This window comes from Camponotus floridanus, unplaced genomic scaffold (genome assembly GCF_003227725.1).
Source record: "Camponotus floridanus strain SB8 unplaced genomic scaffold, Cflo_v7.5 scaffold22, whole genome shotgun sequence".
Lineage (NCBI taxonomy): Eukaryota > Metazoa > Arthropoda > Insecta > Hymenoptera > Formicidae > Camponotus > Camponotus floridanus.
This window is the reverse complement of record NW_020229348.1, coordinates 1269437-1285411: the sequence shown is the minus strand read 5'-3', so window position 1 is coordinate 1285411 and position 15975 is coordinate 1269437. Positions and strand designations below refer to the sequence as shown.

The 15975-nt window shown below is 28.1% G+C and overlaps 3 protein-coding genes across 4 annotated transcripts; 2 read left to right on the top strand and 1 right to left on the bottom strand.

The window, feature by feature from the left end:
- Positions 1-2992: 2992 nt before the first annotated feature.
- Positions 2993-10857, bottom strand: LOC105252975 (exportin-4). Its single transcript, XM_011260687.3, has 13 exons — positions 10839-10857; positions 10690-10741; positions 9144-9533; positions 8769-9036; positions 8097-8545; positions 7287-7545; positions 6931-7187; positions 6425-6864; positions 4529-4812; positions 4230-4405; positions 3836-4128; positions 3372-3600; positions 2993-3295 (listed from the first exon to the last, which is right to left on the bottom strand). The coding sequence occupies exons 2-13, from the start codon at positions 10738-10740 to the stop codon at positions 3008-3010; spliced, it is 3384 nt and encodes a 1127-aa protein (XP_011258989.1). The 5' UTR covers position 10741; positions 10839-10857; the 3' UTR covers positions 2993-3007.
- Positions 10858-11418: 561 nt separating this feature from the next.
- Positions 11419-12925, top strand: LOC105252985 (geminin). 2 transcript variants are annotated; one of them, XM_011260707.2, is made up of 6 exons: positions 11419-11511; positions 11729-11799; positions 12115-12233; positions 12305-12423; positions 12526-12698; positions 12811-12925. In XM_011260707.2, exons 2-6 carry the CDS (start codon positions 11761-11763, stop codon positions 12865-12867), a joined length of 507 nt encoding a protein of 168 aa, XP_011259009.1. In that variant the 5' UTR covers positions 11419-11511; positions 11729-11760; the 3' UTR covers positions 12868-12925. The 2 variants fall into 2 exon arrangements, with proteins under 2 accessions (XP_011259009.1, XP_011259001.1); XM_011260699.3 differs by having other exon boundaries at positions 11453-11572.
- Positions 12926-13781: 856 nt separating this feature from the next.
- On the top strand, positions 13782-15571 carry LOC105253485 (protein FRG1 homolog). The gene is made up of 5 exons (XM_025408633.1): positions 13782-13986; positions 14103-14179; positions 14267-14559; positions 14957-15156; positions 15397-15571. Exons 1-5 carry the CDS (start codon positions 13928-13930, stop codon positions 15542-15544), a joined length of 777 nt encoding a protein of 258 aa, XP_025264418.1. The 5' UTR covers positions 13782-13927; the 3' UTR covers positions 15545-15571.
- The last annotated feature ends 404 nt before the right edge of the window (positions 15572-15975 follow it).

The window sequence follows — 15975 nt, the reverse complement described above, 5'->3', positions numbered from 1 at the left end:
CATAACATTTATAGAATATTTTCTGTGTTCTTTTATCTTTAATATAGAGTAATTTCATCTTGTTTTAAAATATATTTTAAAATCCCTGCCTGTACCTGTATATTATCTTTTAATATATATACTTTTAATTATATAAATAATTATAAATTTAAATTATATAAATAAATTATGAACTCTTAATATATGTATAGCAAAGAAAGAAATACAAATAATAAGAAGAAGAAAATGAAGAGTACTCTTTCTGTTTCTAAAGATCTCCGTTTGAAAAAAATGTGAGGAAAATTTTCATATATTCCGCAGTAAATGGAAAAATATTATTGCAAACTTCTTCGAAACACGAATGAATGCGAGAAGAAATCGGCAAGAAAACAAGACGTGTCTCTTAATGCGATGTAAGAAATTTTCCATTTATAACGCGATCGCGTTTTGATGCGATGTAAGTTACGACGAAACCATCGTCAAAGTATATCGTATCTCGCAAAGATATACGTGCGATATAAATAAATAAAATTACGTTAATATATGGAGATATAGACGCCACATTCTGACGCATCGTGTTTTCATGTCTACTTAGAATTTAAGCGAATTCTCCTCGAAAATTCGTTCGCCACGCGAGCACGATAATACACACCCTCGAGCCGACAAACATAATCGATAATTCTATCTAACGAGGAAATTCTTATTCGTTGGAAATTTGGAGAAATGTAAAAAAATTACGTAAAAGCGATAGAAAATAAGATTCGTGTGCCATGTGCTCATCCGTTCGATCTGATTTTTTTCGAAAAGAAAGAGATTCACATGCCGCTGGCTTTTTCTTTTCAAAGAACCTAAAGACGAGCGAACGTTTGTCGTAGAATTCAACGATCCGAGATTGATAATTTCCTCGTAATGAGACGATAGACATAGTCGATTACGTTGTTCACCGAGGTTCTTACTAATTATGTATGACAACTTGGATAACAGGGGTGCAATGTTATATAAATACATACATGTCTCTATTGTGCACCTCTCACTTGGGAGAACTCAACATCTTTGATATTAATTGACGATGCGCGTGAGATGTCCAAGTTCGAAATATATTCAAAGATGGGCATTCGATGTGTGTCGTATTACGTAGATATATAATAGCGCATTTTTCGCGGCAATATATTATAAAATATATTGACATTTGACGCACACTCGGGGTGCGCAGCAGGACTCCGATTTATTCGACTTCACCCCCGTACCACCGTCGAGAGTACGTTCCCTCTCTCTATCAAATACCCATGTATCACAATCGGAAATATTTTATTAATCATACCGAGAGAGCTCTCTTTAACACTTCTCTCGAGAGCTGTGTGTGACACAGGATTCCGACAAAGTGCTACCTTGGAAGCGCGACTCAAGTACATAAATTCAATTATTGTCACACGTCATTATTAAAATCAACGTATATTCCTCGGTTATCATCTAAATATTATTAATATATTGGTATAAAGGAACTTTATCTCCGGATTCTACTACATGTGGAAAAAAAAAACAGTTTTTAAAATGTTACCCCTTATTATAAATCTAAATTCTATCGAAGTGGTTTATCGATTTCGTGTACCTTGATATATCTCTCGAAGGACAAGATTTCCCGATTTCGGGGTCTCCGCATTTTGACGGAAGACGATTATAAAAATCTTAACTCGCTTGATTCTAGTCTTACGCGCTCAATTTCGAGGCCGATTTTTTTTATTTTTCCCTCGATCTCTCTCCCCGAATCGACAATTCTCAAATCGTGGCTTACGCGAATGTAATGCCCCTCACTATTATCGTTTTCGCTTGCTGACTGTTGTAGTACTTGATAGTTTTATTTTGTTAACGACACACCGTAATGTATTTTAAACATAAACTCGTAATTATATAAGTTGAACATAATAGACTCTCTATCGACTACGCCGAAAAGAAAGTGATACACACGACAAAAGGAGAAAAAAAGAGAAAAAAGGAGCGGAAATGCATATTACGAAGGAGTTTACATCATATTTAAGTCGTTGGAGAGATTAATAATTATTGTTATTATTATATAGTAGACAAAATATAAGAGAAAAGAACGATAAGGTGAGAATGAGAGTATGTATGAGAGATTGAAAGAAAGTGAGATCCACAGAGAGAAAGAGAAAGAAAGAAAGAGATAGAACCCTAAGTGGGCAGAAAAAAAGAGAAGATGTAGATGTGCGAAAGGGAAAATATGTAAAAGAGCGCGCGAAAGGACACACGTTCGCTTATATATATACATAATATACAAACTAAATTATATAAATATATATAAATAAATTTAATGTTAATTTAAGCATTTCGTGAAACGTTGAGAATCATCATCGTCAGATGTATGAGAAGGCTAACGATGATGTGGATCTGTACCAAGTATGTAAGTTCATGTATTTGGTTTGTAAGGTAATACCACTAAACATTCACATTACAAAAATGTTTTCGTTTAATCGTTTGCTATTGGAAACGTGCATCGACGCTGTAACTAGTATTTATTATAAATATATTATATATTATTATAGTTACTCGAATTTTTCGCTAGAGGCTCACTGTAAGTGGTAACGTGTAATAAATCGGTCAATAAAAAGCTTATATGCTTAATATAAGTCCTTTTCACAATATATCATCCATTCTGAGAGTATTAAACACTTTCGTTACACGTTTACGGTGGGGATAAAAATAAACTGACAAAAGATCTGTCACAAATGCGAATTTCTTCATTTTTCTTGAGACATTTTGTTAAATAATTCAAGAAACTTGTATTTTTTATATATACTTGAAAAAAAAAACAATTTTTCGAAATTAATCATTTTTTAGTCAAATTGGTTTTATTTATATTTACGACAGGTCTTTTAATTCAAATAAAAATAATGAAAGGCTAGTTAAACGTATGACGAAAATACGAGTTAATATCTCGGTAATGTCTAAATATATATGTATATTGTTTAAATAGATTTTTTTATTTTTTATATTTACATCTTTAAGTTTTATTTTATTTAATCATTAAGAATCCTTGTACATTTATGATAAATTTTTCGAAATTATCCTTAAACTTCACTTTTTGAATACGTTCAGTATTTAATGCTACATTCGCGGTTAATGCCGTGAATGCGTTTGCTAATCTCTGTGCTACTTGTTGATCTGTTTGGGTGGATAAAATATTTTGTACAAGTTGCTGATATTGCTCTTGATAGCAACATATAAGATAATAAAGAGGTATACTGGCGTTCGTTATCAAATCTGAATCCATTTGATGTGATAAAATGAGACTTATCAATAACTGAAAAGTAAAATTTCATATTTCAAAATCTTAAAAAAGATACAAGATTTATATTCAATTAATTTAAAAAACTTACATTCATAAAAGGTGCCATTATGTCATTGCGCGGTTGCCCTTTCGTAGTTTCCGTATAAATATGCTTGGCTAAGACTTGAATAGTATCACAGCATAGGACAGCTACTTCATGGCCAAATGAATATAAACCTAATTCCACCGATGCTAAAAGCTGCTGCAACAGTTTGATAGATAGGCCGCAAACTTTCTCAGGACATATGTCGCATACAAAAGCTATCATTTTGAAATACCTGTTTAAAAAAAACCAACTAATAATATATGCTAATACAAATATATGCTAATGTAATAAAAATAGAAATGTCACAAAATGAGTATGGTAAATTGATTCCAAGTTTGAAATTTCTTAAATAATATACTCGAGTTTCTTAGTAAAATTTTTAAAAAACTTTAATACATGCATATATTTCTTTCTTGCTATAATATTTCTTACATCGCATATGTTGTGTATAAGTTAGTTTTACTTACTGTATACATAGCGAAGGAAATTTTAACAAATCTATTGTCATGATAGGCATGATTATATTTAAGCCGTAAAAGAAAACATCGGCAGGCATGGTAGATGGAGGCTGATTTTGCTCAGTATGATTAAAATTAAGTATGTCTTTGCTTAGTAAATTAGTTAATAATTGCATAAGTAACAAAATATCTTGGAAACTATCTTCCTCCGCGGTCGAATCTACAGTAAGCCGATTACTATTACAGCGAGCGTATGTCTGTATCGTTTGCAAACAAGTCTCATACACACGTGTACTATCAGCCTAAAATGAAAAATATCATAGATTAAGATTATAACTACCCCAGTAAAAGAGTTAATTATATCGATAGCTTATATAAATAAATATCAATGCACGCAACTTACCTCTGATAAATAAAATAGAATACTCCTTGTATATTCACAGAGCAGCTCTAATATCAATTGAACTATATTCTGATAATTATGATACAAGGATAATAATTTTGGAAGTTCGACTAATATAGGACAGGTATATCGATATACGGGTTCTGTTGTCGGACCTTGCACACCATGTACTATGCCTATTTAAATAACATGACATTTAAAGGCATCCAACTTTATATATAAATCCAAAATATCATTAATTATTTAAAAATTTATATATATATAAACACAAATATTTCATAATCAATATAATAAATTACCTATAAAGGATTCCAATATATCTATGATTTGTATCTTAATCTCCTCTTGATGATAAGACGACATAAAATTATCACTAGAAATTAACTGTGTACATCTGTTTTGCAAAGATTCTATAGTTTGTGACCAATAGTACTGTTCTGTACTTGTATTTTGCACCACTGTACCGGCCTGTACTACTGCGTGCATCAAACCTCTCTTAATAATTTGCGGAAAATCGTATTGTCCTCTCGTAGCTAACTCAATTATGTAATTGAACTGTTCAGATTTCAATACGCAAGAGGCTCTGAAATAATTAATTTTATATTTAGATTATTTCTTTTCAAAAATACCGACATTACAACGATCACTTTAACATACTTTAACATACATTTAGCTCGTTAAATTTTTTGCAAGATATAGCAAATGTCTTTATATATCTCTATGCAAATTGTACACAGCATATTATATGGTATATTATTTGCAAACACAATTATATACATAAACTTTAAAGGAATAAAAATTCCGAAATGTAAGATTGCATAAAGAATATTGATTTTGTTAAAGCAATCGTAAAAAAACGTGATGCGTTTAAATTGCACGATAATTTGTCTAGGGCACTTTATTTTTGTGAATACAAAGTATGTATAATCATTTCATATTGATTCAAAAATGGTAATAGGAGAGTAGAATAGAAAGTTAAAAAAAACTTGTTAATAAATTTGATTTTAAAAAGATTATTTTATAAATATAGAAATTTATCAAATTTTTTAAGGTGGTATTATTTCTGTGATATGTAAAGATTGTATGTACTCGTATCAAATATATTCGTATTGATATTAAAAAATAATTATAAATCTGATTTGTAGAATTGAATAATTTATAAAATTTAAAAGCGCTAGTCGATAACAGGAAGCAATAACGTAATAAATGAAAAGATGATCAGATGATCTAATTAATTGCTTCAAGAAAATTCACTAATTTCTGTTGTATATATTAATATAATCTAAATAGATATAAATAGATCTAAATAGATTGACGTCAAAATGTACACATTTCAATCTTAAATGTATCGTCTTCAAATATACAATGTAATGAATAAAATACAAGGTATATTTATAAGATTTGCATTATACCTCAGAGATATTATTTGATGAAATTTAAGACTATCCACCATAATCAAAATATATATTATGAATTTGTTTAACATTAAATATATATGTATTTATTTTACATTAAATATTTTTTGGCTTCTAGCAAAATGAATTTTATTTAATTTTAAATAACAATATAAATAATAATAAATAATTATTAATTATATATATATATACATATATATATAAAATTAATTCTCAAGTTAATTGAAATAATTAATTTTCAAATTAATTACATGTGAATTTTGAAAAGTTAGTTTCTGATAAATCTAAAATAGAAATTTCATAATTGTGGAGAATATGGAATAATCTTTAACGCAATTTTTAAAGAAAATAGTAATTCATCAAATTATATACTGCTAAATTTTAATGTGTATGCAGATCTTATGATGCACCTGGTATATATCTTTTGTCAATATATTTTCATTCAACATAAAACAAGTTTAATATTATTATTTAATATTATTATTTTTATGTATTCATAATTTATAATCAATTTCTGCCGCGCGTGAGCAAATATATGTTGCACCTACCAGAAAAAACAAGTGCCCCATATTTTTTTTCACAAAATATCATTCAGCAAAAATCTTAGCGAAATCCAAAATCCATCTGGATTCCATCTGGAAGGTTTTCCATTCCAGTTAAATTCCATTAAGAATTTAATTTGTTAATTATTAATTTGTATAAAAAAGAGTATCGTTGTCCCTAAACAAATTATTAATACGATTATTGTACAAATGCGTTTTACAGATACGTTATACTTACTTCGTTTGCGACTCAACAAGAGTTATTAATAATTTTATAGTTTCCTTAATTACAGCTGGTTCACTTTTAAAGGTGTTAATATTGCAAATTACTTTATCCAGAAGAAAATTCATTGTCCATAATGCGCCTGGACTATCTTCACCAAAAGCTTGCAAGATTGTGGTGCTTATCTCGGAATAATAAACTTCTGTCGGCAAAAGGTAGCTCTGCGACCATATATGTAAAAACCATATTATCGTGCTGCTCAATTCAGGACTGAGTACATTCTCCGCATGTATCGATATAACGGTTTTCTCCAAGGCGCATAAGCGAAAAACGCATGTGATTAATCGAATAACTCGATCGATCGAGGCCGCAGGACTGCTTATATCCGACTGAATATTTTGCGAAGACACTAAAAACTCTAATGTATGATTCACATCGACATTTCCCTCTCGAGACTGAAAAAGACAGAAGGGGGATACATTACACTATGTCCTAATTCAGAAAAAAATTTTTTTACAAACCTGATCCATACTGCATCGCCTAATTTCCAGAGGTATTAATGCAGCTTCACCTTCCGATTCCATACAAAGGACATGACCCGCTATTAAAACGAGCCAATGCAAATCTTCGTACAAATCATTCATAGCGGCGGGTTCGGATACAGCTCCATTTTGTGCTATCAGTACATTTATATTATCGCGTAATTTAAGTATTCGATTTTCGAGTAATTGCGCTAATAAAAGTAAAGAGTGATTTGGCACTTGTCTACCAAAGTTTCCTACAATTATATTAGACATGTTATTGCAAATCCGCATAATAAAATATGTTTTAATTAACACAGATTTGTGTAATACAAATAATTTGCAAGAATACTTACCAACTATTTGTAACTGTTCCTTAAATTTAACTTTATCATTTTCTTCCATATCTACTATTTCTTCATTAATATTTTTACTAGTGACACCTTTCACACCATCTGGAGGTGACAAGTGGCATCGCAGATATGTGTTAAATATTTGAATAGAACTTTGCTTACAAAATTCTGGTGGAAATATATATGTTGTAGATAAAATACATATCCATGTCTCAAATATACGTTCCACAGCCTCCATATACAAGCAATCATCAGCACACATCTACAAACAATACAATAATAACTTTTTTTTTCAATATGTATAATGTTTAATATATATAATGTATATTTTTTTTCATGTAGTTATGATATATTCACATAACTACATACAAATGATACATAAGTATTTTTATTATTTTTTGTATAGGCAATAACAAAAGCAATTTTTTAAATTAAATAATTCAGACTCCGATTTGAATGAATTAAATAGTGGTCAAACAATTTGAAATATGAAGAAATTTTTAAAGTTCAACAGTTGACGAGATCAATAGTAAAAATATTTAATTGATTTACAATTCAATTTATCCAAAACATCGGAGCTATTTAAATATTGAGGAAAATTCAAGCAAAAAAATAGTATTCATCGCACATACAAAACATTTTCTACATTATTTTACCTATATTCAAATTTACAAACTCTCCTCAAATATCTTAATGTATAAAAAATCCAAACTATTTAAACTTATAAACTTCAAATCATTTCAATTGCTCAACCACTAAAAATTCGAAATCTTACTCTATGTAATAATAATAATAATGCAATAATAAAATTACCAATTCTTCTCGTGTGGCACCTTCTATGAACAGGCATGTTAGCCTTGTCATTTGTTCCATAAATGATTTCAATAAATCTTCAGGAAGAGAATTTAATGAACTTTGAAAGAAACAATTAATCTTTTTTATAATATTGGTAATTCCATTTGCCTCTTGATCGATAATATTAATATTTGATACAAGCTTCAAGAATCGTTGCATATAATTTGTAAGATATTGCAGTTCTGTTTGCTCTGTAGTGAAAATTCTACTTAAGCTTGACAATTGCACCAGACAATTCATAGCATGATGAGCTAATTGTGGATTGTTGCGTACTTTCCAATACAATGTAAACAGTAGATCTAATACTGCTGGATCTAGTATTATATCTTGCCATTGTGTATGTAACCTCAATGGTGGATTATTTCCGAAATCATAAATTTCACATACATTCAGTAATCTTCTGGGTAGTGCAATGGAGTTAAGAAATATAAATAATTAGTCTGTGTGTCTCACATTTGACAGTGACTGTACTAGCATCAATTATTAATTAATTACATAATTTCTAGACTATATTAATATTAATATTAAACATTAAATATAAGTCAATTAAAATATAATATCTAACTTTTTCAATATCTCTCTCTTTCTATTACATTATATTAATTGTAAATAGATTAATAAAAAGGATATAATTTCCATCAACAAATCCCCAAACAAGTATACTTTCCACAATTGAAAGTAAATGCTTTACAAAAGTTAATGTCGATTCTTCAAAGTCTTTTTTGATTAATTCATTGAGTACTTCAATACATAGCTTAAAAATTTTTTTCATATCGCTTAGTTCAAACTGTTTCTTCTCTTTAAAATGAACCTCCCATGTGAGACCTATATTGGATGATTTAACAGTTGTTGCATATTCTTGCAATATTGTAGATAAAATATTGCACCCTAAAATTTGCTGTAAATATAAATAAGAAATTAGTCCCCTTTACTTTTTCTTTTCTCTTTTACATGCTATACAAGCAATCAATTTTATTTTTTCTGTATTTATTTCAATATATTTACCTTTGATAAATCTTCATTTCTAATTAAAGATTCTACTTCATTCAATATTCTTCTTCTCTCTTGCCCAAAGTCATCCACACTGCCTCTCTTGATTATTATTGCAATAACTTGAAGTATTCTTGCTCTAACATATGGCGCTAAAGTAGGTTTGTTTATGACATAGTGTAACAAATATTGTCTCAATGAAGAAATGTCCGATTCTATTAGAGTAGGCCATTCTTGTATCAGAGCTGTCTTTATCAAACCAGCTGTTTCAAATAATACATAATCTACAGTACTTAATTCTAAAATTTGACGACACAGCTGATAAGGTAACCTTGTTTTACGAAAATTTAAAAAGACAGCTTCTGCAGATTGACGTTGCTCTGTTGAAATTAAATTTGGAGGTGCCTAAAAGTAAAGCATATATATAATTATATAAAAACATATATAAAAATAACATGTAAAAAGAACAAATGTAACACAGAAACATTAAACAAGCTGGTTAATATATTTAATTATATCAATGTTACGAAATATTGCAAATATAAGAGTTTTTCTCATAATTTTTGTGAAATTTGTAACATATGGCTACATCACACATATATAATTAGATTTAAAAAATCTGTCCAGCATAGAGAGCTTATATAAAATATTATAAATATTAAAAGCAATTTGTATATTTAAGAGATAATTATATACATATACATAAAAAATTTATATACATTAAAATATATTTATATAACTTTAATACATAACTTATTAAATTTCTACAGCTTTTGTTTGAGAAACGATTTATTTTTGCTTACTATTTGCTAATACTTTTTACTTACTACTGTTCTATTTATTACATATGTATGACAACTATGAATGTTATCGAGTTAAAGAAAATTTAATATTATGTATTGCTTTAATAATTAATAAGTTCTTTTTTTATAGGATAGATTATGCTTCTTTGAAATGATAAATGTACAAGAAATTACATAACATGACAATCAAATACTATTGGAACAGTTGTTTTGCTTTGCTGCACATGACATATACATGCATTATTTATTGAATTTTGAAAAGCTTTTAATCATCATTTTGCTTTGTTTTTCTCTTCTATTAGAAAATCTCTAAAAAGTGGATTACATGACACAAAAATCTTAACCCTCAAATAATATTTTGTAAATATAAATAACTTTGAATATGAGAAAAATACAGAGACAGAGTAATGCTTTTTGTTAATGAATTGTAATTTGATTTGTGATAATATTATAAATTTGCATTGATATTTAATGTTATAAATTTGTATTTATTATAATATTCGTTATAAATTTTATAAAAACCAACAAGCAACATGTTCTTTCTTTCGTTTATCTATAAAATGTTTCTATAAAATGTTTAACGAGAATATTTTTGCTTCTTTTTCTCAAAAATATTACTTTTATATTCATTATCGATTTCTATTGATCCCAAAAGTTGTTTATATTTCTCAAAAAAATAAATTCCTGTAGGGTTATAATAATCTATTTAAGAAAAAGAAAGAAAAAATGAAGAGAGAAAATTTGATAACTCGACTCACCAAAACGACTTGCGCCGCGGCTTCCAATTCCCTCAGCACTTCCTGTGCCATTCTAAATAAGATGTATTTATTTTTTTAATTCAATTAATCAAAGATATAAACACGGATAATACTATATTTATATAAAAATGTTTCACAACTCTACCTACACCTACACTCAGCGTCACATCTGAAGTTAGGTATGTTGGTGATCCTCGTAGAGGTGTGAACTTTCACGAATTGTTACCATGGATGTAAAAAATGACTAGACTAGGACTAATCGCAAAAATGAAAACGGGAGTGCTTCGTTTGACCATGTTGCGATTGACCACAGCCAATTATATCGACCTGTGCCTAGGGTAACCAGCAATGATTGACCAATCAGAGAGTCTTATTTTGAATTGGCCAATTAGCGACGTAGTCAATCGAGTGTCACCCATGAAAACCAAGGATATGAGTCTAATTTCATATAAAATCTATTGATCGGTCAATTCATGGGTCAATCGCGCTTAATATAGTGAAAAAAAACATTAATTGTAAGTAAAAATCTTGGCTCCTTTTATCCAATTTGGGGTAATAAATATTCACTTTTGATGCAATCATTTATCATATTTGTATTATCAATGGCCGCATTCAGCGGACTCAACCGCTAAGTAGCAATCGAATGATTGATTTCTACTTTCAGGTCCGACCAATCAGCGTCGAGTTACATCGGAAAATCTAGAAATGTTGCCCAACTGTTGAGTCCGCTGAATGCGGCCAATGGTTAAGTTTTCGCTGCGCATGCGTGTAGTTGTTTCACTTCGTTATTCCCGCTGATTTTCGTCAACAGGTCATGTGTAGGTACGTGAATCAATGAACAAATACGATTTGAGCTTGAGAAAATAATAGAAGTATACAATACGTAAGCGTTTAATCTCGATCGTGTGATTATTTTCAATTAAGAATTTGTTCAAACGACTCATCTGACTGTTGTATTGTTATATAATCCATAAAGTCATAAATAAAACAACGCATTTGACCTTAGTTTTTTGTATTGATAAACGTGATATCTTTTCAGATTTTCTGTTGGATTATTGAAATTGGATAAGAATGGAACCAATCACTAACATCGAGATCATCGCCCATAAAGTTAGCATATATTTCCTTTTTATATTTTAGAAATTTAAGAAATGTGATAATAAGCTTTACATAAGTAGTTTCATAAAATTATTTGTTTAAAGATTATTTGATAATAATAAATTTATTGAGAGAAAATATTATATATGATGTATATTCATATACAATGTTTCAAGGAAATTAAAAGTAATATACATATCAATATATGAAAAGTAAGAAAAGAGAGAAGTAATGATATTAATGCAAATAAAATATAAATAGAAAATACCATAAGTTTGTCTAGAAGAATATTTATACTCTCTTATAATTCTTTTTTTAATAAAATAGGAGACCCGGAAACCTTTACAAATATTGCAACCAGCAGCAACTGACAAGAAAATATTAGTTGGCGGTGATAAAGTTTTTAGATCAACTAAACAGAAACAATTAAAAGAAAAGACAAAAGGGTGAGTTACTTTAAAAACATTATATGAACAAATATTTTATGGGAATTGATACTGACTTATTTATATATTAGAAATATGGCGAAAACAAAAAAAGATGCTAAAAGCAAAAAAGTAACAACTGAGAACAAAGCTATCCAGACTGTAAGAGAGGAAGAGTTAATGATTGAATCTGAGGATTTAACATCCATAGGTGTGTTGAAAATATTTGTCTCAATCTATTGCATATTTCTCATGCAAATTGTAAAAATATTGTATGAAAGGGTTATTAAAATATTTATTTTATTTGACTTAGCCAATCCTAGTGAAAACTATTGGCAACTTTTGGCTGAAAGACGAAGAGTGGCCCTTGCAGATACTTTAGGAGAAAATAAAACATTAAGACAATGCATTGAAAAATTAAAAGAAGAAAATCGTGAATATAAAGAGATGTTAGATGAGACAAAAACATTAATTGAAGTACTACAGGTAATATTGTTTGGATATACTAGTTTATTTAACATTATATAGTTATACTAGTTTATTTAACATTATAGTTATTACTCTAAATATTTTGTTTGTATTATGTACTTTATTGCAGGAGGAGATTGAAACTAAAGATGATATAAATAACTTATTAAATGACGATACTCTTTAAGTTAACTCTTTGGATTTCCTAATTAAAAGTCATAACAAGAGAGAGAGAGAAAGAGAAAGAGTGATATATTTTAATATAATTTTATACTAATAATAATAATTAAAAGTATAAATTTTTTATATAGCATTAAAAGTATTAATTTTTTTTATATGGCAATATCTTTTTTACCCCATTTACATAATTTAATCCTAATTATTAATATGTGAAAATAATCGATTTTGATTCTGAGATCTAAGATTCTTTTATTTCTGGTAATCAATTATTCTATCCAATGTAGATTTTCGCAATTCTAGCTCATATATAAGCTAATTATTTTTCTTTTTTTTTAAATTTGTCAGTAATTAGTAATATTTTATTATGTATGATGCATTTACAAGGCGTTTTTCAGCATATATAAAAGAGTTACTGTGATAAGAGTACACATAGATCGAGAAGACGTTCTAGATGCTTTGAAGAGTTTGATTGACCAATCACGACAAATGGAGTAAAGAATTTTTTAATCTGATTGGTCAGTCAAACACTTCAAAGCATCCACAGTGTCTTCCCGATCGTAGCTATAATGTCACAATTGCAATTGGTTGTCGAATAGAAACCTTTTTTAGAGACTTTCTCTATAAAAATTCTCTATTCAATAACCAATTACGTGCAATTGCGTTTACCTATGGCAGCGTTCGCTTTGCACGCTCACGCCTTGTGAGCATCATTCTGTCTTTATTGCACATTGAATATCAAACGAAGAGAGAACGATGCTTTCACTACTGGGTGCTTTCCATTTAGCGACACAAGTCGACACAAGTGTCATTCTATCTTTGTTTATTGTATTCATTGAAAAAAGATAGAATGATGCTTGTGTCGACTTGTGTCACTAAATGGAAATCACCTATTGAAGCGTTAAAAAGAACGCAGCCTATGTTTTCATACTTCTTCAGTAACGTATTCTAGTTCATTTAGAACGAAAAACGCGTGCTCTATGTACACTTTATTCGCGTTTATTTTTATTTGTTCTTTGAGTTATATGTGCAATTAGTATCACAACAATAGAAATTTGGAAGTTAGTAAAATGTCAGAATATGAAAAAGTACGGACAGGAAAATTAAAATTGAAAGGGGAAAAATCAAGGTATTATATTTAAAAATTTATATCTTTCCTTTTTATATAAGAGGAACTTATTTGAAGTACATATCTCTCTTTTTTTCTTTTTCTCATTTTGTTAAATATATCTTTCTCCATTTCAGATCAAAAAAGCGGAAGTCTAAGACACAAGAAAAAGAACGGGAAGTAACAATAGAGAATCAAGACACTATCATTCATGGTGTTTAATTATTTAATTTTTTTATTATATGATAACGAACAAAAAATGAAAAGCATTTGCTTATATAATTGATAATTTATGTCGTAGGAGGATGGTGGAAGGTTAAGAATATATCTGAGGTCACAGGAACAGTAGCTATAGAAATTGGAAATCAAACTTATATGAAAGCACTTGATAATGGATTGTTCACTCTTGGTGCACCGCATGATGAAGGAGAAGGCCCATCACCAGAAGAAATCTTAACAGCATTTCCCATAAGCGAGACTAAGATTGCTTTGAAATCAGGTTATGGCAAATATCTTGGTGTCGATAAAAAAGGCACTGTTATTGGACGAAATGATGCAGTAGGTTCGATTGAGCAGTGGGAACCAATTTTCCAAGTAATTATATATATATATATATATATGCACACACATATACATACATACACATATTAAACATTAATATTTATACAAACTATTTAAATGTAAATTATTTATACAAACTAATTATTTTGTTTTTTCATATTTTTTTGCATACATCTAAGAAATTATTTAGTTTAGTTTTTGTCATTTTTGACTATATCCATTCTGTATATTGTTTATTAATTAGAAAATTAAAATCTATTTTGAGTTTTAATATAGTATATTTATATAATTTTAGCGATTTTTTTAAATTTAATAATATACAAAAAATAAAAAATACAAATGGATTTATTTATATAAAACATTTACTAAATATATAATGATATTTATATAGATTTTGATTTTGAAGAATATTAATTGCATTGTTTTTTAGGATGACAAACTCGCTATATTAAATAATACAGGATGTTTCATATCAGTTACAAATGATGATGATATAATTTGTCAGAATAGAACAGCTGGGCCCTCAGAATTTGTTGTTATAAGAAGTATCATACAACGTTCTCAAAGTCCTAGTAAAGATATTCCAAAGGAAGAACAAGGCTCACTTGCAGATATTGAAATAAATTATGTGTAAATATAAAATTTTTATTGTATGATAATATATAATTATTTAAATTCAACTTTTTAATTAGTATTCTCATAGTATGCATCATTGTTATATTATTCACTATCATCTCTTTTATTCTATTTATAACAAAACATTTGAAATTATATTTAATATTATCGATTTAAATTATTTTTTTAATATTATCAATTTAAATTATTTTTTCAATATTTAATTTTAATATTTAACGATTTTTTATTTTCCAGACGAAAGTTTCAAAAGTTTCAAGATAAGAAATTAAGAATAAATAAGTCTGATCATTCTGAATTAGAAAAAGCAAAAGTAGAAGGAAATTTACATGAAACTTTGTTAGATAGAAGAAGTAAGATGAAAGCTGACCGTTATTGTAAATAAATTGTTTTAACGATATAATTTATCTTATTTATGATTAGGTATTATTAAAATATTAAAATAATTTTAAGATATAAATATTTTATTAAATATAAGTAAACTCTTTTGCATTTTTTAAAAATATAAAAAATCTTTAGATATCTAAAATATTGTTTTTGCAATATGTGCATAAAGAATACAAATTCTTAATATAAGCTTATAGTAAAATATACATCTGTTTTATGCAATTACAAAAAAATACTAATAAGTTTCTCTTAGTATATGTATACCTTTTTAACAAAAATTTTAATTAATGAAATAGAAACCAATGAGTGTACTGCATGAAATTATATTTATTGTAACTATTTTTGCATGATAAAATGCTACACACAACAATATGTTCAATATAAAAAGCATATTGTATGATACACATTTAAAATATCATTAGATTATAT

Coding starts and splice junctions, on each gene's coding strand:
- LOC105252975 (XM_011260687.3), bottom strand. CDS start 10,740: ATGGCACAGGAAGTGCTGAGGGAATTGGAAGCCGCGGCGCAAGTCGTT. Junction 9,534..10,689: donor CCGCGGCGCAAGTCGTTTTG/GTGAGTCGAGTT, acceptor CTTTACTTTTAG/GCACCTCCAAATTTAATTTC. Junction 4,813..6,424: donor CTTGTTGAGTCGCAAACGAA/GTAAGTATAACG, acceptor TAATTATTTCAG/AGCCTCTTGCGTATTGAAAT.
- LOC105252985 (XM_011260707.2), top strand. CDS start 11,761: ATGGAACCAATCACTAACATCGAGATCATCGCCCATAAA. Junction 11,800..12,114: donor TCGAGATCATCGCCCATAAA/GTTAGCATATAT, acceptor TTAATAAAATAG/GAGACCCGGAAACCTTTACA. Junction 12,424..12,525: donor TGAGGATTTAACATCCATAG/GTGTGTTGAAAA, acceptor TATTTGACTTAG/CCAATCCTAGTGAAAACTAT.
- LOC105253485 (XM_025408633.1), top strand. CDS start 13,928: ATGTCAGAATATGAAAAAGTACGGACAGGAAAATTAAAATTGAAAGGG. Junction 13,987..14,102: donor TTGAAAGGGGAAAAATCAAG/GTATTATATTTA, acceptor TCTCCATTTCAG/ATCAAAAAAGCGGAAGTCTA. Junction 15,157..15,396: donor GATATTGAAATAAATTATGT/GTAAATATAAAA, acceptor TTTATTTTCCAG/ACGAAAGTTTCAAAAGTTTC.